The sequence below is a fragment of the Myxocyprinus asiaticus genome, chromosome 37 (genome assembly GCF_019703515.2).
Source record: "Myxocyprinus asiaticus isolate MX2 ecotype Aquarium Trade chromosome 37, UBuf_Myxa_2, whole genome shotgun sequence".
Lineage (NCBI taxonomy): Eukaryota > Metazoa > Chordata > Actinopteri > Cypriniformes > Catostomidae > Myxocyprinus > Myxocyprinus asiaticus.
This window is the reverse complement of record NC_059380.1, coordinates 21,753,711-21,780,123: the sequence shown is the minus strand read 5'-3', so window position 1 is coordinate 21,780,123 and position 26,413 is coordinate 21,753,711. Positions and strand designations below refer to the sequence as shown.

The following is a 26,413-nucleotide window of genomic DNA, read 5'->3' as shown; positions in this document are numbered from 1 at the left end:
CGACGCAGGTGGACAGAGGCCTCAGCGAGTGCTTCTATCTAACCCTCTCACAGTGCTCGTTTTACCCGTTTATCATCGAGTTTGCTGGACAAGGGGTTCAGATATGATTAAATGGAAAGCTGACCACCTAAGCACTGTATCGCACAATCCAACTGCTTACCTGACCTCCATCCCCTCTGGAGTTTTAAATGTGGGCTGCGCTGAAGATAAGAGAATCACAGACAACACACCCAAATTTCATCATGTCATTCTGTGCCTTTCTGACTCAACCTCGGCCGTGAAACACAAAGCTCCCATTATATATAGTTCAAATAACGTTCATAAACAGGCCCAAACTGCATATGAGGACATTTTTGCATTTCCTGTGCTAATTTTAGAGGAAAATTTTGAGTTTATTGTGAAAAAATATGTTAGAAAGAGCTAGGGTGCTACACTCCTATTTAGGGATGTCCCAATACTGATATTGCATTCATGTACTTCAGGTGCTCCGATAGCAAAAAATGATACCATTCAGTGTACAAATTAAAATTACGTTATGTCCTAATGTGATTATTAAAACTACAAAGACTGTGATTTAATAAAAAAAAAATACATAGTTTGCATGTGCTGCACACTTCAAAATGCATGTGTGAAGCCGGCTGCTATACGAAAAACACCATCATGAGCATCACTTATACCGATATCTAGAGAGCAGGATGGTTGATGCTTGTTATAAATGACAATATACATAATACAATGTACCAACAGCAAATCAGATGTACACACAATCTCTAAAGAAAAGTAACACTTATTTAATTCAATATTTAATAAAATTCATTTAAACAAAACAGCGACAGCAAAAAAAAAAAAAAAAAACTTTAAAAAAAAGAGACATTTTCTACTATTCATTGATAAATATATTGGCAGATTTTGGAACTGACAAAAAAGAATGTTAGCACATCTGTTTATTGGCCAAGCAAAAACTGTAATCAGCCTGGTTGATATATTTTGGTCTATCATTTGCTGAAAGCAATCACATTAGCTACAAATATTTACAGGGCTCAACAATAAGGATGTTGGCTTACTAGATCACATTTTAATTTGCCCTGTCAACACGTGCCCTCCTGACCGCTTCCTCTGTGTTAAGTCTCGAGGGACCACATGAGGAAGCACGGCGGGGCCGCGAGGTAGAGATGGAAGAACCCTAGGAGGATCTCATGCCGGCGCAAGCCCCATGAGCCCCTCGATCTTATCACAATTAGTGTCAAATATAAAGCGCCGCTATCCCGTTATGTGAACGCGTGGCGGGCGCTCACGGGCATGTCTGATTGGGTGCTAAAAATTATCGAACATGGGTATTCGATCCAGTTCGCACGCAGACCACCTCACTTCAACAGCGTTTTGTCCTCGATGGTTCCGTCATGGGTCATGTCTGTATTACGTGCAGAAATTCACAATCTCGCAAAAGATGCAGTAGAGATTGTTCCGAGCTGCCACGCCTGCAAAGGGTTTTACAGCTGCTACCTTTTTTTTCTAAAGAAAGGCGGCGGGCTTCGGACGATTTTAGATCTGAGATGCTTGAATCGCATGTTTACAAAATGCCCATTAAAAATGTTAACTCAGAAACAGATCTTATCGCACATCCGCCAATGGGACTGGTTTGCTTTAATAGATCTAAAGGACGCGTAATTTCATATCCGAATTGTACCGCGCCACAGGCTGTTCTTAAGATTCGCATTCGCGGGGATGACATATCAATTCAAAGTCCTTCCCTTCCGACTGTCTCTGGCCCCGTGCACGTTCACAAAATGTGCCGATGCAGCGCTCGCCCCTTTGAAGATGAACAGTGTGCGCATTTTGAATTACCTCGATGATTGGCTATTACTGGCCCGATCAGAGGCTCTGCTATGCGAGCACAGGGACTTGATAATTTGCCATTTCAATAGCCTGGGTCTCAATGTCAACTGGGTGAAGAGCACACTTTCTCCCAGCCACAAATCTCCTTTTTGGGGGTTCAACTCAACTCCATGAGTATGCGTGCACACCTCACGAGCGAGCGCGTCCAGACCATTCACCGGTGTCTGTCTCAGTTCCAACTGGGGAATGTATTTCCACTGAAGTCTTTTCTGAAAGTGCTGGGTTTTATGGCGTCAGCATCTGTCGTCATACCATTAGGTCTTTTACACATGAGACCTCTCCAGTGCTGGCTCAAACACCATGTACCGAGTCACGCCTGGCATCGAGGGTGCATGCGTGTCACCATGACTCACTGCTGCCTGGCTGCTCTAACATTATGGACAGCTCCAAACATTTATCAGCAGGGTGTGATGCTGGGTCAGGTTTTCAGATGGAAATTGGTGACCACGGATGCGTCCAACATGGGTTGGGGCACGCTGTTTGATGGACGCCCAGCTTTCAGCACTAGGACGAGTGCAAAAACGGGCGTGTCACATCAACTGCTTGGAAATGCTAGCCGTCTTCTTAGCGGTGAAAGCTTTCCATTCCGACATTCGGTCAGACAATATGTCAGTGGTAGCATACATAAATCACCAGGGCGGCACTTGATCACTACCAATGATTAGCCTGGTACAACACCTCCTCATGTGGAGCGTGCGCCATCTCCTCTCCCTGCACGCGACATATGTTCTGGGCCATCTGAACTGTGGAGTGGACATACTGTCGCGCCAGGGACCGATGGTGGGGGAATGGAGACTTCATCATCAGACAGTTCTGAGGATTTGGGAAATGTTTGGCAAGATAGAAGTCGACCTATTTGCCTCCGCATAGACAACCCACTGCCCTCTTTGGTACTCCATGTCCCAAGCCCCACTGGGAGTGGATGCCTTTGCCCACAAGTGGCTGGCGAAATGCAAATACACATTTCCCCCAGTGTTTCTCCTTCACTCTGTCATCAGCAAAGTCCGAGAGGACAAGGAAACAGTTCTGTTGGTTGTGCCAAAATGGCCATGTTACGGTTCCACCATGAGACTTAAATCTGGTGCTGAGGGCGCTCATGAGCCCCCCGTTCGAACCATTGGAATATGTTGAGTTGCGTGTGCTCTCTTTAATGACTGCACTGCTGTTGGCTCTAGCCTCAGTCAGATGGGTATGTGATAAACAGACGCTGTTGGTTGACAGTTCATGTCTGGAATTCGGTCCGGGGCTTTCAAAAGCCACCATCAAACGCAAAAAAGGCTATGTGCCTAAGGTGCTTTCCACACCCTTCAGGGCTCAGACAGTGCACCGACAAGCTTATTCTTCTCCACCATCTAATTTGGATGAGGAGCAGTTAGCACATTTACTATGCCCCGTGCGAGCATTGCACACGTATGTGGAGCACACTCGCCAGTTTAGACTATCTGATCAGCCCTTTGTTTGTTATGGAGGATGCACAAAAGGCATGTCCGTCTCCAAAAGGATCTCTCAGTGGATCATTGATGCGATTGCCCTTGCCTTTGCAGCAGGATGGTCTTTGCAGAACATGTTTGAGAGGTTTTATAACCTAGATGTGGCATCCACCGCTTCGTGAGTTATGTCTAGAAAGTTTACTATTCCATCACCCAGCGGGTGAGCCCGAGCTCCTTATTATGGGCGGGCTGCCCGTTATAATTTTAATACAGCCACCTGTGTAGGCCACTATCCATTTTACTCAAAGTCACAAGCACTTCCAATAGAATAAAACCTCCCTCCCTACCTCAGGTTATGAAGGGGTTAATTATTCTGTGTGTATTATATGACTCATTTAGATCCTTAGATTAAGATTAACTTTCCATCTGTTTTTCACCATGTGGGGTTATTCATTTTCATACACACTTGAAGACATTTAAGTCACCGCCCGAAGGGCCCGTGACCTCATATACATATTCTTCTAAGTATTTCTACCCTGGTACATCTTGGTACATGTTGCTACGTAGTGCGGCGTGATGGAACTCCATTCCCCATAGCATTCATTGCAATGTCACGTGAACTGAATCGATAGGGAACGTCTCCAGTTACTCATGCAACCTCGGTTCCCTGAGATGAAGGGGACGAGACATTGCAAAACTTGGCCGCACTACTACTTCAGAGTTTTGAGGAATGAGTGACGCATTCTTGTCCCTCAGTCAGAAAATTCTGAAGAAATTATGTTGAATAGGACAAATGCGCGCCTAAAGGGGCGGGGCTCAAACATCATTGCCAATCATAAGATTGCCATTATGATACAAAGGCTTCAACTAGGTCGTGGAAAAGGAATTTCCCCATAGCGTTCATTGTAATGTCTCGTTTTCTTAATCTCAGGGAACCGAGGTTACACAAGTGACCAGAGATGTTTTCAACACACAGAAAGAGACACACAGGTTAAAGATTAATAGATAAAATACATAAGGTGTTGATTAGTGTGGCACCTGACTTATTCATGAGGAAAAGAAGGGCCTTTAGCAATGCTAAAGTGTAAGTGTGTGTGAGTAAGTGTGTGATCTGAGACAGCAATATAAGTGTTATCAGGATAAATGCTGCATGGAGGCTGATGTCTACGCCTCTCTGAATGTGACTGGCATGCTAAACAGAGGATTTACAGTTAAAACAGCCGGCCTGAATGCAGCAGGGCTGCACTTAATCATGCCATTCAGGGGTCTTATTAGAAAACAATTACTAAATGGCAAGCCTTGTAAATCCTAAATCATTCATCAAGACAACTCCGGGAAAATGAGTGCGGCATTTTGCAGCAAAATGCAGATGGTGCGGGCCGGCCTCATGTGTATTCATGTGCGTGTAGGTAGAGGTTGCGTAAAGCTGTTGCTTCCCTCATCTGTCGCAAAGACGAAGCCCAGCCATGGGAACAGAAAGGAGTCTTGGGAACATATTAGCACCACACCTTTGAACAGTGCAGCACCTGGATTTTGGTTTTGAAGATGAAGTTTTAAATGTAATGTCTCGAAATGTGCTTCTGAATGAGGTTTAACATGTGCTTGTGCTGGGGTTTATTGTATTGACGTATTGGGGAAGCTTTCCAAGTTGCAAGCTACATTGAAACTACAATGTACATTCAAATAACATAAACTACATTCAAATTATTTGCTGTATTAAAAGATTTTAGAATGTACTTTAATGCATCTTTATTTTTCCTTCCTTTCTTGCCATGCCCACTTAGGCGAGGGGGAAAATGTATATTTTTATTAGGGCTGTCAATAGATTAAAACTTTTAATCTAATTAATTACATGATATTTTGAATAATTAATCAAATCACATATACCAATATTTGAAGCAAAAGTCCCCCAAATAAAATTAACAATAAATAATTATGAAATAATTATAAACAATTATATTTAAATGATATATATTTAAGAATTCAGATCATTACAAAAAATTACATCCTTGTGACAGATGAGTAAAGCATTTATTAGGCAATACAAAAAGAGGCTTTAGAAGGCAATATATTCTTTACTTCAATATCATTGAACATAAGCCTCTCATTGGCCTAATCAGTCCATTTTGCAATTAATTTAGCCATTCTGTCTGGGGTAGACTTGTTATAAGGATGTACACATATGACAGACAGACACTTTTGGAGTGTCTCACTTTGGTTGCACTGTGTCATAAACACAGCGTTTTTTAGGACGCTGTGTCAAGTTAAATGTAGTTTAAAAACGTCTCGATACCCCGCAAGAATGCGCCCTCATCTTGTGCTGTCTGCTGTTAGTAAGTGTGTTTTTTTGCCTATAAAGCTGCGAGTTGCCTGTTCAGCTGGAGTTGCGCTTTCTGCCTTCTGCTGGCTGGGACTCGCAAAAACATGAAGGTGGTACTTCAAGCTTGAATTGCACCGATGGTAGAAATATTCCTTATTATGGCCTTGGGGCATGACTAATTGGATACTTTTTTAAAAAAGGACGCCGGCGCGTCCTGCTGGATTTTTTCCGCATAACAACGGAAACAATTTAAAATACTCCGTCATTTTTGGGCATACAGATAAGTGTAAGACATCATTAGAAACTATAAAGGGTCTACTTTTATTTAAATACACTCACAATAACAACAAAACCTTGTGCTTTTGTAAAATAAAGAAAATAAACAGGGTGCTGCCGTCTCTGTCTCCGCGAGCGTCTTTCTGAAACACGTCAAAAAATGAAGTGAAACTCCGCAAATACTTATCACACAAACATGAAACATATGTCTAAAGAAAGCTTAAAATGTCTACTTTTAGATAAAACAATTCAAATTTAAAACAAATATTCTCCTGCAATGTAATCTGTATGAAACAAAGCAATGTACAGTTTCTCCTTGCTCAGCTCATCATCGCTAATGTGATCCCACCCACCAACAGAGCGTGCTATTCATATGGTAATGTGCTGAGGTGGTCTATGCAAATATGCAAATGGTAAACGCCCCCACAACAATGCCTTAAATTGTTTCATCATCAGATTCATTCACTTTCCTGCACGTTTGGAAGATGGCACGCTACACAGGTGAGGAAGCTCTACAGATGGTCCTAGATAGTGATAAAGAGTTCACATTTTCCTCAGAAGAAGAGCGGGAATCCGACGATGAACATTTACATTTTGAAGAGCGACTTGATCCAGCCGAGGATACAATTCCGGATGAGTAAGTCATTTAGTTTTACTTACATTAGTTGACATGCTATTTTATATAAACGTACATATTTGCCAGCCAGTATTCAGAGTATTGAAATTTGAAATATGTCCTAATAGGCAAGTTTTAGTTACATTTAAATGTTGTTTCGGCTAAAGCAGGTATTTAAATTGTATGCTGTATGATATAAATATGATATTTTCTTTCATCTTGCACTGTCCCTGCTTGCACTTTTGCCCTGAATGTCTCTTTTGCACTGTCTTCTGTACCACTGCTCTATGTGTTGTTTCATGTGTAAATCCGTTCATCAAAGAATCCTGAAAAAAAATTGTACACAACTGTTTTCAACATTGATAATAATAAATGCTTCTTGAGCAGTAAATCAGCATATTAGAATGATTTCTGAAGGATCATGTGACACTCAAGTCTGCAGTAATGATGCTGAAAATTCAGCTTTGATCACAGGAATAAATTGCATTTGACAATATATTCAAATAGAAAAATTGTATTTCATGTAAAATATTTCACAATATCACTGTTTTTGCTGTATTTTGGATCAAATAAATGCAGCCTTGGTGAGCAGAAGAGACTTCTTTTAAAAACATTAAAAAATCTTACAGATCTAAAACTTATAAATGGTAGTGTAGGTCTAAAGTTTTTAAGTAAAGTCTTTATGTAAAGAAAATATATAGTCAGATTACTTCTTTTAACTTAAACTTGATTTTGTGAATAAGCTACAAACAATACATTCAATCATTAAGTCTCCTCACATTCATTCTCTATCAGGGGAGGGGTCTTTGTCTCCTCAGGTGTGAATCACATTAATATTCATGATCATTCACGCCTCCTTGCATATGGCCTTTCTAACACTAATAGTGTCTTACAAAAGTTAAATAACTATACTGTTTCGTATGGATGAGTGATCAGGATGGTTTTCACATCATTTTGTAGCAAAAACTCTAAGCTACATCTAAAAGTCTTGTGAACAAATATTTATTATGTGTTATATGGCCTTATTTCAGCGACTTAAAATTTTTGTTTTTTTCAAAAACCATCCATAAATGTTATTTTCTCAAAAACACAAACATGTACACATATTATTGTAGCCCAGTTTGTGCTGAATACAGTGTTATGAGACTTTAGCCATTAATATGTTTTTAAGCAACTGAAAAAAGCACAAATGTCAAGGCATGTCAAAACTTCTCCAGGGCCCAAAACATCCTCAGACCCCAGAGGGTTAAGCTGCATGTGCGATGCAATATTACAAAAATAGCAATGTTTTTTCACGCCATAATGCTAATCGCTGGGAAAAGTATGTTATTCTGTTTTGAAAACACCTGAACTATTTTTAAGGTACAGTAAAATGTATACATTTTTTCCGTGTTCCATTGAAGAAAGGAATACGGGTTTTGAACACAACATGATGGTGAGTAAATGATGAGAGAATTTTAATTTTGGGTAAATTATCTCTTTAAGTTAGTAGTGTTGCTACTTTTACTTAAATACTCTCCTACACTAAGTATGACAATATACAGTACACGTCCATTAGGAAGCATTAGACTATAACTCCCCCCACACAAACACAAACCCCACGTCTCCTTTGCTCTGTTACCTTGGGTGTCTGTAGAAGTGTCATTTGACAGACATCTGTCACAGCTCATCTCTCACCCACCCTGTCAACTTCTCTCAGTGTGACCACCTCAGGCTGTTTAGCATGTATGAGTGAGCAAACCGCTTCAGCAGGAACAGAGAGAGCAAGAAGGCTGAATTTCTCTCTCCTTATCACAGTCTACTCAAAATCAGCATCAGAAACCCACCAGTCACAACACACTAATACAGTATGCACAAACTATCGACAGACCACCAAAATCTCTCAAAATGAATCTCTTAAAACTGTTCATAAATGTCTGGGTCATATTTCACTCAAAAATTTTAAGAATAAATAAAAAAGTTATATTTTCCTTAAAAAATAGCTTATTTTATGGACTATTTCTAAACATCTCCCCCCAATTGTCAGTAGACTACTCTAGGGTAATGCGAAAAAATAAAATAAAAATTGAACTCATTAATGTTATGCAATCTGTCATGTGTATTTTGTTGATTCATGTCTTTTATTTTGAAAAGTTTAGTTCCTGTGCCCTTGTCATGTGATTTCATGTTTTCCCTCCATGTTCATGTGTCATGTTTTCATTGGTTTATTGTTTAATTAACTTGTTATGAGTTCTGTTTGTTCATTGGTTTATGTTTCCCATATCTTTTTTTTAAGCCCTCATATTTGCATTGTCTAGTTGGTCAAGTATTGAATGTGAATGTATGTGGATGTGTTTTGTTCTAGCCAAGCCATGTTATGTTTATGTCAAGTCAAGTTTTAAGTCTAGTCAAGTTCATGTTTCACATTTATAGTTAGGGTTTTGGTTTCACTTTTGTAAATAAACTGCACTTGGGTTCTTCATCTTCACGTCATAATCATTGTCAGCAGCCAGCAGCCACGTTACACTATCCACTGTAATACACCCCCCCCCCCCACCCCCAAAAAAGAGAATTTGGTTTACTTTTTATATTTCATTAAATTTCAAAGTACAATTATGAGTACACATTATGGTACTATACAATTTAATTTATGCTGTATTTAGTAAATGATGATTTTCATTACTGTATTAGGAAATGTATTTTATTTTTTTCCCTTTTTTATTTCAGTAATGAGAATTTGTGTGGGAAATGTGTTTAATTTTCATGAAAATAATGTCAATGCAAAAAACTTTTTCTTCTTTTTTTTCTTTTAATAATGGGGATGCATGCAGCATGACACGTAAATTGCTTTGTGAGATTTACCCACTTAAAAACATCCAAGAGTTAATAAAAACACTGTTTTTCACTTACTCCATCCATAACCTCCATGAAATGTGTACAATTATAGGTCCATTACAACACAGTAATTTCTTAAATTAACTGTTGAGATGCACCGGAGACATTTTAAACAGAAAACAACTGACAAACACAACTTCTGCAAACAACCACAATGCTCTTTGACCTCACTTTCTTTATCAAGCCAAAAGTTCAAGATCAACTCCTCTACATATCACATCCATGTCATATTCTTCATCTGAAACACCAAAAGAAAAACGGATCAAATACAACCATTTACTCAATAGTCTGACACATATATCTGCACAAGTGTATGAATGCAAATTCTTCTAGCTACATAAGCTTTGTTTCACACTGTGGTGGTGGGGGTGTGGTTAAGCGCCGTTTTGTGAATAGAGAGCGAGATCAGGAGATGAGAACGGTAAGGATCATCACCTGGCAATGATTGTTTTTTGCCATTGCTGTTTGCAATTGCAGTGAGAGTGGAGACGGGCTTTAAAAGTGAGCCAGATGCCAGTCAGAAGGGGAGAGTTACGAGACCTGAGTTGGAGAAAGACATATTGTTTTATGTCTGCTTAAAAGCGTAGTTATTGAGTGTGACCACTGAAAAGCATAAATATTGAGTTTAAAGGAAATAAAAAGATACCGTTTGAGTTGGATTCACTGTCTCCCGCTTCCTCCTTTTCTGTGAACATTTGTTACACACATTGTTGCATCTCCAAATGTGTCAGAATGCAATTCATAAAGCAACACAAGTAATCATTCTCAGTGTTACTGCAAGACTTACATTCTCAGCATTGCCGAACAGTTCACTGATATTTTCCCTTTGATGATATAAGCAGAGCTGTAATGAGCAGGAATATTAGTCGAAAATATTTTGACTGATTTAAACTATCAATAACAAAGAAAAAAAGCTATGTCCTTGAGGGCAAACACTTGACTAAGCAAGCTGAATTTAACAACTTGTTGTGTCCAAATGCACTTCCTAACACAAGTATACATTCACTGCGATGCTCCAAGGCATGCTAGAATAGGCATTCACTATTAAAATGAACTATGTTCTTCTACAGTCAGTTTTCTCATTCAGGTTTGCTTACTTGCATTACAGTATATTTCTGTCCTAAGAAGTGTGCACCATACAAACAGGCATTACAGAGCTAATAGGAGCTATTAAGGTGAACTCGTTCATTTTGGATTCCTCTCCTAAATCCCTCCTCCATTAAAAGAGGAGTTTGTTTTTAAGCCCTACTAAACACTTAACAAAACAAAAGGAGGGACTTTTGTCCACGGCATGAAGACTCTGGACTACCATGGATCTAGAGGGTCAGCTTGACAGCTGAGTGAAGGACGGAGAGTGCTTTCCCCAGTGATAATGACAGTGAGCTGGCAACTCTCAGAATCAAGTCAAGGGCCACTGGGTGCTCTGTCAAAAAAAGAAGTGCTGTTGGTTAGAATCTGAATAGCCCTCCACAGGGGCAGCATTTAATTACCTCACGCCTCAAGTCTACACTCTAGCTACAACAAAACGTAATTGCCACACTCAAAAACATAAAAAACTTGTTGGTAAACAGGGCTGAGGCGACTCAGTGGAGAATAATTTTGATACTGAGAAATCTGTGGACCTGGCAGTGGGCAGTTCCCTCAAAATCTAGGTTTGATGATCTAAGCAGAGCTGTAAAATTAGTTACAAATCAGATAAGACAGTGCTATGACAGAATACTGGAATGACATGAGGGTGAGTAATGATTACAGAATTTTCATTTTTGGTTGAACTATCCTTTTAAAGGCCCTGGCACACTTTATACGAAATCAAAGAATGAATGGGTGTGACATCATTTAGAACAAAATCTGGCAAAAACATAGGTGTTTTTAAGTTTGTTTCAGTCGTTTGTAACGGCTCGCCAGTGCTTACTTTTAGAAAAACTTTGTACCGGATGCTAAACATCTTACTGTCATTGGTCCACATCATCAGTAAGTGTGACTGGGGGAATCCACCTACTTTGAAGCCAACAGCTAATTCCCATTCAGTTAATCAAGATCATTCAACATGAACACCACGGCGTGCACAGTTTTTAGCAAGCTGGTGCAAATTTACCTACATTTGTATGATTGTTCATGTACAGAAATTTTCCAAGAGCATCTCATGGAATTTTTTATTTTTTTTAATTAGTCTAAAAAAGGAATAAAATCTTCTCAAATACTCTTAAGTTCCCATTCACGCTGTTGTGTTATATGCTGCTTCCCTCATGTGCTGTCTGCAGCTGAAAGCCATTCACACATCTGCCCAAAGTAAGATATGCCTATCATAACACTCTTTAATACACCCATTTTTCAGTAGTATCAGTGTCATCATAACTTACAATAACAGAGTGTAATTGGCACATATTATGGCTATGTTAGCGCATTTGCGCCATGAATGCAAAAGGTAAACATTACAAATTACACATTATCAACTGCATATAATGTATTACTATAAATCATCATTGAGTAGTCAATACAGCTTCTTTTACTGATCTTATGTGGATTCTACTTATAGAATGAGGCATGATGTCATTGATAACACATTTTAATGTCAGCTATTATGTAACTCTTAAACAGCTTTACAATGCTTCGAAGACTACTACAAGTTCAACCAATTCTCACAATTCTGACAAAATGCTATCTATATTAGCCAGCTAGATAATACTACCCTACAATGTTTATGTCAGCAGAATTCACAACAACAATACATTTGATCAATACATTGGGATAAGAAAAATGAACTCTCAAATTCATCTGACTCTGCATTAAAGGGATAGTTCACCCAAAAATGAAAATTCTCTCATTATTTACTCACTCTCATGGTATCCCAGGTGGGTATGACTTTCTTTCTTCACCAGAACACATTTGAAGAAAAATAGAAAAATATCTCAGCTCAGTTGGTATCCTTAAATGCAAGTGGATGGTGATTCTACTTTTGAAGCTCCAAAAATCACAGATAGTCTGCATAAATGTCATCGATACGACTCAAGTGGTTAATGTCTTCTATAGCGATATGATCACTTTTGTTGTGAAAATAAAGATCAATATTTAAGGAATTTTTAACTCTAAATCATCACCTCAGGTAAGCTTCATGAGATGGTGGAGTCCAAGCGGTCTCTCATGTGACGTATTCGCATTGCCATGTTATGGACGTAATCTCACGTACTCCTCTCAGTTGAGACATCCAGGATAAGCACACAAATGCACAATTGTGAGTAAAGAAACAGATACAAATACAGATCTAAACCAAAACCAATGAACCTTCTGTACAGCGTTCCTCCTACTCACTTGTAAACAGCGCTGCTCTTCCATGTGTGTCACACGTGAATCAGTTCTCACCTGTCTCACATGCCAACGTGATTACGTCACACGCACAGACCACTGCTGACCAGAAGCAATGATTTAGAGTTAAAAAAGTACTAACATATTGATCTTTTTTGCACCAAAAGCGATCGTGTCACTTTAGAGGACAATTTGACAGCTGGATATGGATAACGTTTATGCTGACTGTCTGTGATTGTTTGAAGCTTCAAAAGTCGAATCACAATCCGCTTGCATTTTAAGGACCTACTCAGCTAAGATATTTTTCACATTTTCTTCAAATGTGTTCTGGTGAAGAAAGAAAGTCATACACATCTGGGATATCTGGAGGGTGAGTAAGTGATTAGAGAATTTTAATTTAAAGCCAAATTTCAAAACACTGAAGTGCCATCCAAACCCTCAGAGCCACTTGGGAATATTATTTGAGGATCGATTTGAAATACAGCTGTAATATTACTTTGTGCAGATATGAGACAAAAAGAACTAATCAACAAATAAACAATAAACATTTCAACTGTCTCAAACTCATTTCAACTGATCCAAACAATCAATAACAAACAAAAGCAGCTTTCAATGCCATCAGTTCTTATTTTGTCTCTTAAACCATACAAAGACACAATTTTTTCTCTAACTCTCTATAGAATCAACAATCTAACCTACAGTTACGAAAAGAGCTCCCTCGAAGAGAAACGAAAAACAATAGCAACAACAACGAAAAACTCCTCCATCCCAGCCTTTCAATAACTTCAGAGATTCTAATTAGTATAATTAATTCAGTGTAATAAGCCCTCTTCTCTCACTCTACGCCCTCTAAATCATGTCAAGACCACTTTATAAGGTAGCGGCGTAAGCACTTATGGCTAATATAGGTTTTCATAAATGGCTTTAATCCACAGGTGATGCTTCTGTCCCTAAGAGCTGTGTGAAGATCCTGGTTTGCGTTTGAGGGCTTTCATGAATAGAGCACAGGGCAAAACAAGTGATGTCACACCAGGATAACCAACAAGCTCCACTGCTGATAGCCTTAATTAGCTTCCTGACTCAATTAGTTTCCTTAATGAGCATGTTGGATGTACGCTTGCATTTTGGCTGGTGAAGACTACTTTCGTAATAGGCCACACTTCACTTCAGCTTTGATATTCTTTTTTGTTAACCTTCCCTCTAGCATTTTTTTCTTGTCATCTATGTTTCTGGCGCTTCTGTGATGCTCCGAAACTTTCTTTCTCGCGTCTCTCTTTTCTGTGCCTTTTTCTTTGAAGAACTAGGATTGAGTAACAGAATGAAAAGAGCAGCCTCATCTACATTCTCCAAGCTTCAGGCTCAACTCACATTGACTACAAGACACTAAAGGTGACAGACCGAACAAGTCAGACACACTACAAACAGACATCAGAGGAACTTAAACACAGATCGCTCTAAAGGGACTGTCCATGAGTCGCTCTGCATAAAAAGTGTCTGCTCGTATCTTCAGCTACATAACCAAAGAATCACCTTTACAAAATATAAGCACTTTCTTTAAATCTCTGTAAATACCTTATTTGCAAATGTTTTTGCAAATTTATGAAAATTTGGATGAGAAAAATCTATTACTCTGAAATCTATTTGGATGAGTTACATTGAAGGTTGTTAATATCCAAGACATGCAAACCGGTGTACGCACAGTTGAATTCTACATTAAAGCGGCAATTGCAACGACCCTAACAAAAAGTACAGGCAGTAGTCTTACTTTTTAAACATGGAAGCACCTTTTGGTAACTTTTTGTAAGTGGCTGCTTACTTGTTGAAATATCTTACTTGGAGGGAAACTGTTTATGAAAAATTTACTGAACATTGATTTGACACCATGTAACCATTCATTACAGTGATTGTACCAAGGTTAAGGGGATTTAAGACAACACTTTTACATAAAAAATGTAACTTTAAAGCACAGGGAGGGAATTTATTTTCTGAAATAGTTTTGCCTTCTCTCACAAAAAGTTTTGCATTCCCTCACAATTATTTAGGGTTTCATAGCAAAAGCTTTATCCATATCTTATGAAAATTAACCACAGTTCTACTAAAACCATAACCACAAATTTCACAGTGGTTTTACTACAGTAACCACATTTTAACCATGATATCTGTAAAACTATATTAATAATACTGAAAAAAAAAGAGTCATGTGACGCCATGCGAGGAGCAGACATGTAAACAGCGAGCTCTGCGCACTTTGCTTCTTTTGTCATAAACCATTGAGATTTGACACATCCTGCTATCTGTTCTCTGAAGTCAACATGGCAAAGAAGTCAAAATCATCAGGCTCAGCAGATATTAAAAGACACTTACGTGCTCAAGCTGAAACCTCTGACGGGCCTGCGGACCATGGACTCAGTTTGGATGGTGCGGCGGGAGAAATCCAGCGTCAACTGTCCAACATGTCTGTGATGCTGATGAAAGTTGTTGCCGACTTAGAGGATCTGGCTGTAACACATCGATCGATTACGGTGATGGAGGCGAAATTCTTTGAGTTGGTTACAAGATTGTTGGACGTCGAGAGATGGATCGACTATCTGGAGTCATTGGAGAAAGAATTAGCTGCTAATCCGCTGGCGACCAAGATTGATTTGGAGTGAAATTGGAGGATTTGGAGAAAATAATGTCAGAATTGTTGGAATTCCTGAGCATGAAGAAGGCAGAGATATGGTAAAATTCCTAGACGAGCTCTTCCCGAGTCTGCTCGACATAACAGGCCACAAGCTGGAAATCGAGCAAGCTCACAGAGTCCCGGCTCGGAGGTCCACTGAGGGAGACAGGCCCCGATCAATCCTGGCCAAATTTCTGAGATCATCTGATTAAGATCTTGTGTTATGGGAGGCGAGGAGCAAAGGAAAGCTTTCTTGGAAGAATCACAGCATTTTCTTGTTCCCATACTTTGTGAATTTGACAAGAGAGAAACGCGATAGATTCAAGGAATGCAAGAAACTCTTACATCAACGGACGATCGCTTTTGCTCTGATGTTCCTGGCAAAATTGAGAATAGATACTAAGGATGGCCACAAAATATTTACATGCCCACAACAATCACTGTCTTTCATAGAGGCAATGGGGTAAGTAAGCCATTTGATGTTTCCCATGTGGCTCCCGAGTGAGCTCGTCTCACCGTACATACACTTGGTTGTCTGAGGAAGCTGAGCGTCTTCTTTGTTTCTTTTTGTGCTGGTTCCGCCTAGCGGCTGGAGTTTGTTTTGTGGAGTAACACTCCTTCGGGACAGTTGTGGATGAATCTGCTCGTTCTTTGTTCTTGTGCCTCCTATTGGCTGGAGTTTGTTTTGTGGAGTATTTTTTATAGGATATTGGAAGGATTACGTCACCTGCTGCACTTATGAAACAGCCGGCTCACTGAACATTCGTTTGACTGTTCGAGGAAACTGAATGGATTTAAAAAAAAATAAAAAATTGTGCTGGTTCCGCTAGCGGCTGAAGTTTGTTTTGTGGAGGAACACACCTTCGAGACAGTTCTGTGAATGAATCTACACATTCTTTGTGTTTATTCTGCATATTGGCTGGAGTGTGTTTTACAGAGTATTTTCTGTTCTGTAATTTTGTCTCACAAAATTTGTATAGAAGCATCGGACTTGAGCAATCCAATGGCAAAGTTGTCGTGGGGGCTCTCGTAGGCGTACATGGACTCATTGAGTTTAGAGGGATGGATGCCGGTTGGCGCCGTTGTGCGCAGGGTTAAATTTTTCTTTTTTCTGTTTGTCTGGTTCTGGTGGAAGTTCGGGGTTTGTTTGTTGCACTAATGGGGAATGTGGTCTTTATAATCTTGTTTTTGACACACAATCTATGTTTTCTAATATGTCAAAATGCCAAATGTTAATATGAGTGGATTGTCTCTCTCCACGTGGAATGTGAATGGGTTTGGGCACCCCATAAAAAGAAGGAAGGTTATTTGTTTTCTTAAGTGTAAGATATATGATATAGTGTTTATTCAAGAAACACATCTTTCCCCGCAGGAAGCTGGAAAATTTGGGAGGATATGGGGTGGGCATGTTTTCTTTAGTGCTGGCTCAAGTAAGAGCAGGGGAGTCATTATATTGATAAGTAAACATCTACAATTCAAATGTCTCAAACAGATTAATGATAAATTAATCTCATTATTGTTTTAGCAGAAATTCAGGGGCAAAGGTTGATTTTGGCAAATATTTACACACCTAACGCTGATGATCAGGGCTCTTTTATAGATCTTGAAGGGATGTTGCAAGCCGCTGGCACCCATCATGATATAATATTGGGAGGAGACTTTAATCTTTTGATGGACTCAGTCCTTGATCATAGTGAAGCAAAAGTGTGTAAGCCCCCTAGAGCAAAATTGATGCTTCACAGGATGTGTAAAAATCTTGGTCTTACAGGTATTTGGAGACTTTTGAACCCATCTGGTAGGAACTATACATTTTTTTACATCAGTCCATAAGATTTATTCTAGAATAGATTTTTTTTTTTTTTTTGTATCTAAGTCTCTCATTTAATCTGTTGTTGATTGTTCAGTTGGAAACATCTTAGTCTCAGATCACATCCTGCTGAGTTTAGAAGTGTTGCCACATATGGAGAAAAAGAAATCATAGTTGCCACTTTAATGTATCCCTTTTGCAAAATCCTGATTTCCAACAAATGCTAAAGGCTGAAATCAATGTCTATATGGAGACTAACTGGTCCTCTGTATCCTCTGTGGCTTGGGAGGCATTTAAGGTGGTTCTTAGGGGTTGTATCATACAGTATGCCTCATTCATCAAAAAATCCAAAGCAAGAGAACTTGTGGAGTTGGAAGGGAATATTAAAAGCTGAAGCGCCGAATGTCGTCTGATGGCCTCAGAGAATTGACCTGATTGAAATACAGATATAATGCTATTTTGTCGCGGAAAGTGGAATTTTGGCTATTCAGGGCAAGACAGTCATATTTTGAGTCTGGGGACAAAGCATGAAAACTTTTGGCAGAGAGAGTCTTTTTCTACCATTCCCTCAGTGAATTCTGTTAGTGGTGAAATTTTTACCTTGGCCATTAATATTAATAATGCTTTTAAAGAATTCTATCTTGATCTTTATAGTCCCACGTCTTCGTCTACTGATGAAGATATTAGAAACTTTGTGGAACCATTAGATCTCCTTAAATTGACGAATGAGCAAAAAAAATTATCTTGATTCTGAGATAACCTTGGAGGAGCTTGACGAGGTAATTAAGGCCCTGCCTACAGGCAAGGCTCCGGGGCCAGATGGCTTTGCCGCTGAATTTTTTAGATCTTATGCTACAGAACTGGCTCCACTTTTGCTAGAAGTTTATACGGTAGAGTGTGGGATAAATATTGATTCTCTGTGTATATGTTTTGCTGTTCTTTGTTTAATAGATGAATCAATAAATGTTAATCACAAATAATTATACAGAAAAAAAACCCACCAACTATGGTCATATAATTATAATCATTCTGCCAATATAATAAATGGTTACTACAGCTTTACTATAGTAACACCATGTTTAATTTGTGGCACAAGTACAGTGACCAAAAAATATGTCCTTAAGAAAACTGACCATCATTTCACTGTACTTAAACTTTTAAAAAACATGGTACGGTTCACAAATAAACCATGGTGTTACTACACTAAAACTATGATTTTTTGTTCTGTTTTGTTGAATTAATGATTTCTATCACCATAGTCTTGGTTTTCCTGTATTATTTCTATAATTTTACCACAATTTTCATGGTTAAAATATGGTTATTGTAATAAAACCATGATCAATTTTGTGGTCATGCTTTTACTAAAAATACCATAGTTGAATTATAGTTACTGTAGTAAAACCAGTTTTCATAAGGGATGGATAAAGCTAGTGTGAGGGAACCCAAAATAATTACGAGGGAATGCTAAACTGTTGCGAGGAACTGCATAACACAAACCTATTTTCGAAAACAAATTCCTTCCCTGTCCTCTAAGGGGCTCTGTCATTTTGAATTTATAAACAGGAAAACCCTAAAAAGCTAAAGAAAAGATGGTGGAATGCACACCTAAACCTTTAGTGCCAATGTGATTTGTATTGTGATGACATCATCACACCAAGCCACATCAAACTGTCAATACGAGGGATGCTAATGCAGGCCCACAGACATATATTACTCTCTAAATGAGGTTGGGCGGGTGGGCGGCAATAAAACCACGACAACCACAGTCAACAATATTCATCGCACTTAAGGGTGAAAGACAGGCCAAAATCTGATCACTTGCATATTTGAGGGTCGGTGATAAAACCAGTCTCAAATGTGCATGAGAGCTGCCAGACAGCAATAACGATAAATCAGAATTGCAGTAAGAGACACAAGTAGCAAGTGATCAGGCCCAGGAGAGAGCTCGGGTCCATAATGCCCTGTTTAATTGATAGAGAAACGCCCACTACACTCTTCTGTAAGACATAGCCAACCACTCCTACTGTACTCTTTTATGGACCATGACTGTTCCTGTTGTCCCTTTACAGACAGGCTGACCAAGTCCAGATAAAGCACAGCTGAAATTGAGAGATCTCAGGAAGTTGAACTCAAGGAGGTCTAATATATATTCAAAGAGTTATTAATTAGCATTCTAATTTATCTCAATGGTAGTTGCTTGGTTTGCGCATGACCAGTGGCAGTATGCAACCTATACATGGACACTTTTGAATGGCCATCAATGGAGAAAGATAATTTTTGGCAGCATTATGGTATAGTTATAGCATCTACCAGCAGGGGCTAATGGGCCTTGCTAACCAGTCAAGCTAACCCCCATGGTTGTACAAAGGCCACAAAGGAAAATTTAAAGAATCACACTTTTGGGTAATTTGTAAATTTAGCACACAAAGAACCCGAAAGTCCCCCATAAGAGTGTCACTTCAAAAAGGTGGCATAGTCGGAAAATTGCAAGCTGGCAGGAATTGGGAGCTGGTGAAGCTGGGTTGTTTAGATATAGCAGACGTTGGAGAGAGATTAGCTGGGGCTCACCTCCACAGGGAATCTCCTGCCATTGATGCTGTGCTCCGAGCCATCGGAACCATTGCTCTGGCCCCAGTGGAACTCCACCTTCTCTGCTTTGAAGCGGCCCGGCAGCCCGGCTCCTCTCACAAAATAATCGTCCTTCAGGAAGATTGCCACTGTGAGGCGGAGAGAAAAGGAAAGAGGATAAAATAGGAAGTCAAAAGCAGTGTAAATAAAACACATGCAATGTAGGGACTTGGACCAATGAATTCTTAACTGAAAATAAAGATGAAAAAAAAAAAAGAAAAACTTGGAAGACACTTGCTTTAAGTGCTGGGAATTTAGAATTGAGAACTCTTATTCCAGTTTCCATTACAAAAAATACTGGAACCAAAGGATTTTCATGATGCTCGGTTTTCATTGACGGTTCTTGAACAACTGCATTAAACTAAATGTAGTGACTAGGGCAGTCTATTTCACAAACAACTGACTCTTATGAACCAGTTCTTTAAAAAAAAAACAACAAGTCACACTATCAATGAATTAGTCAGAGTGGTTCCTCCATCAATACTTTCGTCATGGCCAACTTGAACTAACAATTGTTGCTGTGTTTGTTTAGTATTTTTGTTCAATATGTACACAGGACTCTATTGAAGCCAGGGGGTGCCTCCTTGAAAGTATTACAGATAAAATAATTATTAAGGAACTGGAATCAATAAGCAGAATTGGAACCAAAAAAAATCTAAATTCCAAGATTCTCATCCCTACTTTCTTTTGAAGATTTATTTATTTAGCTTCTTAAGGGACATGTGCTGACTATTACATGCCCTTCTTTTCTGTTGAACCCATCGCCCTCAGAAGGCAAAGTCTCAAATGATGTAGTAATTTGGCAGAGAGAGGACATCTCCCCCGCACACCATTTCAAATTGCTTTTTTGATTCCTTTTGTTATTTCATAATACTCTAGCCTTAACAAAACGGGGGAATTGATAGTGAAAGCTTTTCTGTCCAAGAGCATTTAAATTCACAACTTGGTCTTTGCCCCCAGACCGGACTTTAATTAATGGGTACAACCTTAAATGAACGGCCTTTGTCAGACAGATTTCCTTTTCTGATTGAATTTCAGAGTGATTTTTACTTCCCTCTTGCCACAAGAGATTTGTGTCCTATTTAAAAGATCAGCTCCACTGAAACGAGGGGCCTCGCTTGTAATCTAACTGAAACAGGCAGGCAATCAACTGGTGGCAGGCTGAATCCGTCACCACAGCAACATGGAGTGATTCTGAGGTGCGACGGGCAAAAGACGAGTGGACACACTCGCGCACAAACAGACATGGTTGGGAAAAAACAACTAAACTTATACAACTATACTGTTCCTTCATTCGACTCGTCTTTAAGCTGTTTGGTCTTTTGTTGATTTTTTGACATAATCCAACATGAGAGAGAGAATGGGTTTCATTAGTTATTCCAGCTCTGAGCTTCACAAGCTTCAACAAACAGGCAGGAATTAGACGGCTAAGCCAGCAGGACCTTGGAACGGCAGCATGTGAAAAACTAGGCCTCGCCTGCCAGCAAATCCTTGATCAATGCAAATGTTTCTTCAAGGTTCCAAGATCTCATGAATTTCTTAGAGTTTAATTTGGCGGCGGGCTATGAGAAGCTTGTTCGCTGCACTGGACAGTCCAACAACAGACACAAACACACACACACACACGCACACACAAACATGTTGGTGCAGCTATCCTTATGAGGACTCTCCATAGACATAGTGATTTTTATACTGTACGAACTATAGATTCTATCCCCTAACCCTGCCCCTAAACCTAACCCTCACAAAAAACGTTCTGCATTTTTTGTTTTTTAAGCGATTTGAATTACGGGGACACTAGAAATGTCCTCATAAACCGCATTTATAGCATAATACCCTTATAATTACCAGTTTGTAACTTAATTTTTTTTTTTCTTGTAAACCACCCAAACCCACCAAAACGTTTGTTTTATAATGTATTCGGTTTAACATAATATTTTTTAAATATATAGCATACAGTATACTGCACAGTTTTCAGTGAGTAGCAAGATAATATTCCATTACAAACCTAGCCAAACTCACTTTTTCACAAATTACTTTCTTGGACTTCCCTAATAAGTGCAAGGCTCAAGGTAAAAGGGTTAAAGTTCACTTTACATGCTGGTTGTCCATAGAGAAATTAATTTGAAACATTGATTGAGTCATGCATTATTCAGAGGAGCTGCGTCTGTAGGTTTATTGTGGCGCTCTGTTCCAAGTGATTATTTCACTGATAAAACACTCACATGTCAGTTATATATAGAAGAGCAGCTCTCCATTATTCATGGGACAACAGCGGGACATTTGTCTTCCTCTGCATGGATTATGTTAAGGAGCAAAATGCAGAGAAAAACGTGTCTGTGTTTACTTTCTCAACATGTTCTGCTGCAGAATTGCTTAATGGAGCTGGACTGTAGCAGAAAAACTGCATTCTGGTGTGAAAAGTTCAGGACGAAGATCACAAGAGCGTTGAAACACTGTCATTTAGCGTAACTTAGAATGTATTTTAATATAATTCAGAGCTGTGGTGCAGCAAATGGTGCACATAATATGCTGAGCCCTGGGGCTTGTGAGAGTTCGAGTCCTGCTAGCAACATGTCTCTCAATAACTTTCCTATCACTCTTCACTGTTTCTCTCTAATAAAGATGCAAAAGCCTCACTAAAAATATAAAATAAATAAATATAATGATATAAATACTAGAAATAAAAGATAAAAACATGTTGATCTTCACACAATGCTATCATATGGCTTTGACATGGAGTATAGTGCATTAATTATATGGACTACTTTTACAGTACTTTCATATCATAAAAAGAATTAGGGGTTCAATGGAATGACCTGAGTGTGAATTAAATGATGACAGAATTTTCGGGTGAACAATTTCTTTAATACTGTGTGTATTTACCAGTTTTGCCTGTATTCTTCATTGACGTTTTGTTGGACGACTCTGTGTCGAACCCATCCAGCGTGAGTTCCTGATACTCCATCGAGACCTTAGTGTCCTGGTCGGCAATATTGATCGGCGATTGGTTTCTCTCCTGACACTCAGGAAAAGCCGCCACCCACCCTGTATCTGGTCCATACATCCCTGTTGAAGAAAAAGACAGCAAATCAATGGATCATCACCCGGCAAACTGAAGATGAACCTCTCCCAAACGACATCATTTTTATTTTATTTTATTTCTTTGTGTGTGCAGACACATCATATAGTAAAGTGAAATCACTAACAGTAAAAAAAACTTCTCCAAATGTCATCTCATCAGCAACTGTTGCTATTGCTTATGTCACCAGAAATCCCCTCATATAACTTGTTTTTTTTTGGGGGGGGGGTCCTTGTGCAACCGCCCCAGTCGGATGGTGAAACGAGCAAGCAAGGGGGACGCCCCCAACCCCCACAGTCAGAGACAACCTATTGCCCAACTATTGCCTTAAACCTATTTTCCCTAAATGTCAAAATGCTGCATTGCATCACATCCTAGTACCAGCCCAACACATCAGAACTGCTATAAGTGTAAATGCCCCTTAAAGGTAGAGTTTTTTTTTTTTTTTAAATAATTACATGCTTTCTTCTATCCCAGCTTAATGCAGAAGACAACTATACTGTATATACAGTATGTAAGCCATTTGCAGGTTAAAGGAATAGTTCACCCAAAAATTTAAATTATCTTATCATTTACTCACCTTAATGCCATCCCAGATGTATATGACTGTGTTCCTTCTGCAGAACACAAACAAAGATTTTTAGAAAAATATCTCAGCTCTGTAGGTCCATACAATGCAAGTGAATGGTGATCAGACCTTTTTTAGCTCCAAAAATCACATAAAGTAAACATAAAAGTAATCCATATGATTCCAGTGTTTAAATCCATATATTCAGAGGTGATATAATAGGTGTGGGTGAGAAACAGGACAATATTTCAGTACATTTTTTTTTTTACTATAAATCTTTCAGGTGTGAAAGTGAAACTAAACAGGCCCTACTTGTGACTTTAAGATGTAAAAAAGTGAAAGTGGAGATTTAGAGTAAAAAAGGACTTAAATTTTGATCTGTTTCTCATGCATACCTAATATATTGCTTCTGAAGGTATAAATGTAACCACTGGAGACATATGGATTACTTCTATGTTTCCTTTATGTTTTTTTTTTGTTTTAGCTACAAAGGTCTGATCACCATTCACCTGCATTGTATGGACCTACAGAGCTGAGATATTCTTCCAAAAATCTTTGTTTGTGTTCTGCTGAAGAAAGAAAGTCATACACATATGGGATGGCATGAGGGTGAGTAAATGATGAAAGAATTTTCATCTTTGGGTGAACTATCCCTTTAACTTCCTGAAGAGTGCAAACACTGTGGCTCTTTGGGGTTTTCAAAGCATCTCAAAAAGCTCCACACAGCAACACTGGCTCTATCAGTGGCATGAGTTTGGGGAACAACTATCAGACCAATAAAAGATGGGGGGACTGTTTGGAAAACCTGTTTGAAAAATAATTGCCATTTTGAAACAATGCTAGTGACACAGAAATTATGGCTGACATTTTACTTTCACTGGCAAACATGCACGGTTTTCAAGCACTCAGCAAACACAAACATGGAAAGAATCATTGCTAATCAATGTCTAACAGATTCTTGTCATCTTCTACACAATAAAATAAAAATATATGGACATAAGTTTATTTCAGCACACAAAATAAGACAAGCAAACAAGACAAGGATATTTTAAGAGTCCATTAAACCTTTATCACTTGCCTGTACTGTTAAAAGCACCCCTTTGACTTTACTTACAGTTAAAGCTTGTGGTGCTGCCAAATCATAAATGCACTTTTCAGTGCAATAACCACATTCTGATGAGACACATTAGTGCCAGAGAGACCAAAGTGTGTGTATATGTATGTGTTCCTCCTTTCTCAGACTTGGTATGAGGTGAGCAGTGGTCCACAAACAGCTAAACAGAAGGTCCATCCCTAATTGAAAGCAATCCTCAGCTACCGGCCCTTAAGATGAATTTGTCTACAATTACCCCTGCCCCGCATGCATCAGGAGCAATCAGAAATGCGTATTTTATTGAATTAGGATAAATCCTCCTCAGCCTCTGCCCTCACTGCAGCCTTGGGGCATATTGATTAGACAGATCTGGGTTTCATACAGAGCAGCAGAGTGCTATAGATCCTGGCAGGGCTGCTAGGTAATGAAAGTGAGCGAGGACTTGTGTTTGAAGAGATTACTCACTCCTTAATGCAGCTCTAACACGGTTAGTAAAACTGCACAAGCAAACTCCCAAACACCTCAGGATACGAGACTGAGATGAGAAAAACAAAGGTGCGAGTACATAACCCTGCCGAAAAAAGAGAAAAAAACAGAGATCAGTGATGTTTCTTTTTTGTTTGTTTTTCTGGCTTTATGGATTTGTTTATTCCGTTACATCTGTTTTACATTTGTTCAAGCATTCTGATCTATCCAGTTTACATTTTAGGCTGGATAACTACTCTTACGCATATTTGAACACTTTGCAAACTTCGAACTAAGCGAGCTCAATTTCATGCGATGCTACGTTATGTGTGTTTTAAATTATTTTTAAATGAAAATCTTAAAAAAAGTCAGTAGCTTGTTCATGAGCATTATGAGACATGCTTGTACAATGTTTACATGAGAACTTGTTTTCTCATTAGCTGGTTTCAATCCATACACTTTTTATGCAAACTGTGAGTAATTGCATAAAAAATGCTATATGAAAACACCAAGATGCAAATAAAATCATCAAAATGTGCATAAAAAACAGAAACGTTCACTTGAGGTGGATATATTTTTTATTTAATAAGAAGACAAGCATATAAACTACATTGTTAATACATTTACCAGAAAAAATCCTAGATGCACATCAAAAAAGACAATAATTCACTCATAACTGGACTAACCAGCAGACTAATATAATCACATGGCATCTCAAAAGTTTATCTGGTCATTATGAAATGCCAGAGTCAAAGCCTGACATCAAAAAGATACCAGAACTGCTTTTGTTCCTAGATATGAGGCATCTGCAGCCAATCGCAAGCAAAAATTAATTTCGTGAGAGTGTTTTGTCTGCGTGCTTTAAACTGCAAGCAATTGATAACATTGAACAAAAGAACCACAGTGGCTTCCCCAGTGGCTACAGCTTCCATTTTGTGCCAATATTCCTGGAAGTGAACATATGGGATGGAAACGCTGTCTGATTTGTAAATTGTTTTTGCGATATTCCGATTTTTCTCATAAATGAAATTCATCATTTTTTGGAAAAATAACTATTGCTTAGTGCTAAACATTACTTAAATTTCAAAGGTATGCCTTAAGTAAAGTCGCACAAGTCACATGGACTACTTTTATGATACTTTTGGATCATTATTTTAAAGCTTTAAAGTGAGTCACTATAATGTAATGTAATGTAATGTAATGCTGAATTTTCTTTATTGAGTGAACTATTTCCATAAGTATGTAGAACAGGATCACACGCTTGCAGTCCGTTGCCCACGCCTTTGTGTCCGTTGTGTAGTTGTGTGGAGTATGTTTCTGGCCATACTTGTCTGTCCGTTGGTTCATTAGTATGTTTATTTGTTTCATTATGATGCTTGAGGTTTGTCTGACT

General features: G+C 38.8%; 1 protein-coding gene across 1 annotated transcript in view; it reads right to left on the bottom strand.

Moving 5' to 3' along the window:
* LOC127427632 (receptor-type tyrosine-protein phosphatase gamma-like) overlaps positions 1 to 26,413 on the bottom strand; it is a 375,831-nt gene that overhangs the window by 149,585 nt on the left and 199,833 nt on the right. Inside the window, exons 3-4 of the mRNA XM_051675308.1 lie at positions 22,699 to 22,881; positions 19,753 to 19,901 (exon numbers count right to left, since the gene is read on the bottom strand). Coding sequence (XP_051531268.1) covers positions 19,753 to 19,901; positions 22,699 to 22,881 — 332 coding nt within the window. The remainder of the gene's footprint in view (positions 1 to 19,752; positions 19,902 to 22,698; positions 22,882 to 26,413) is intronic.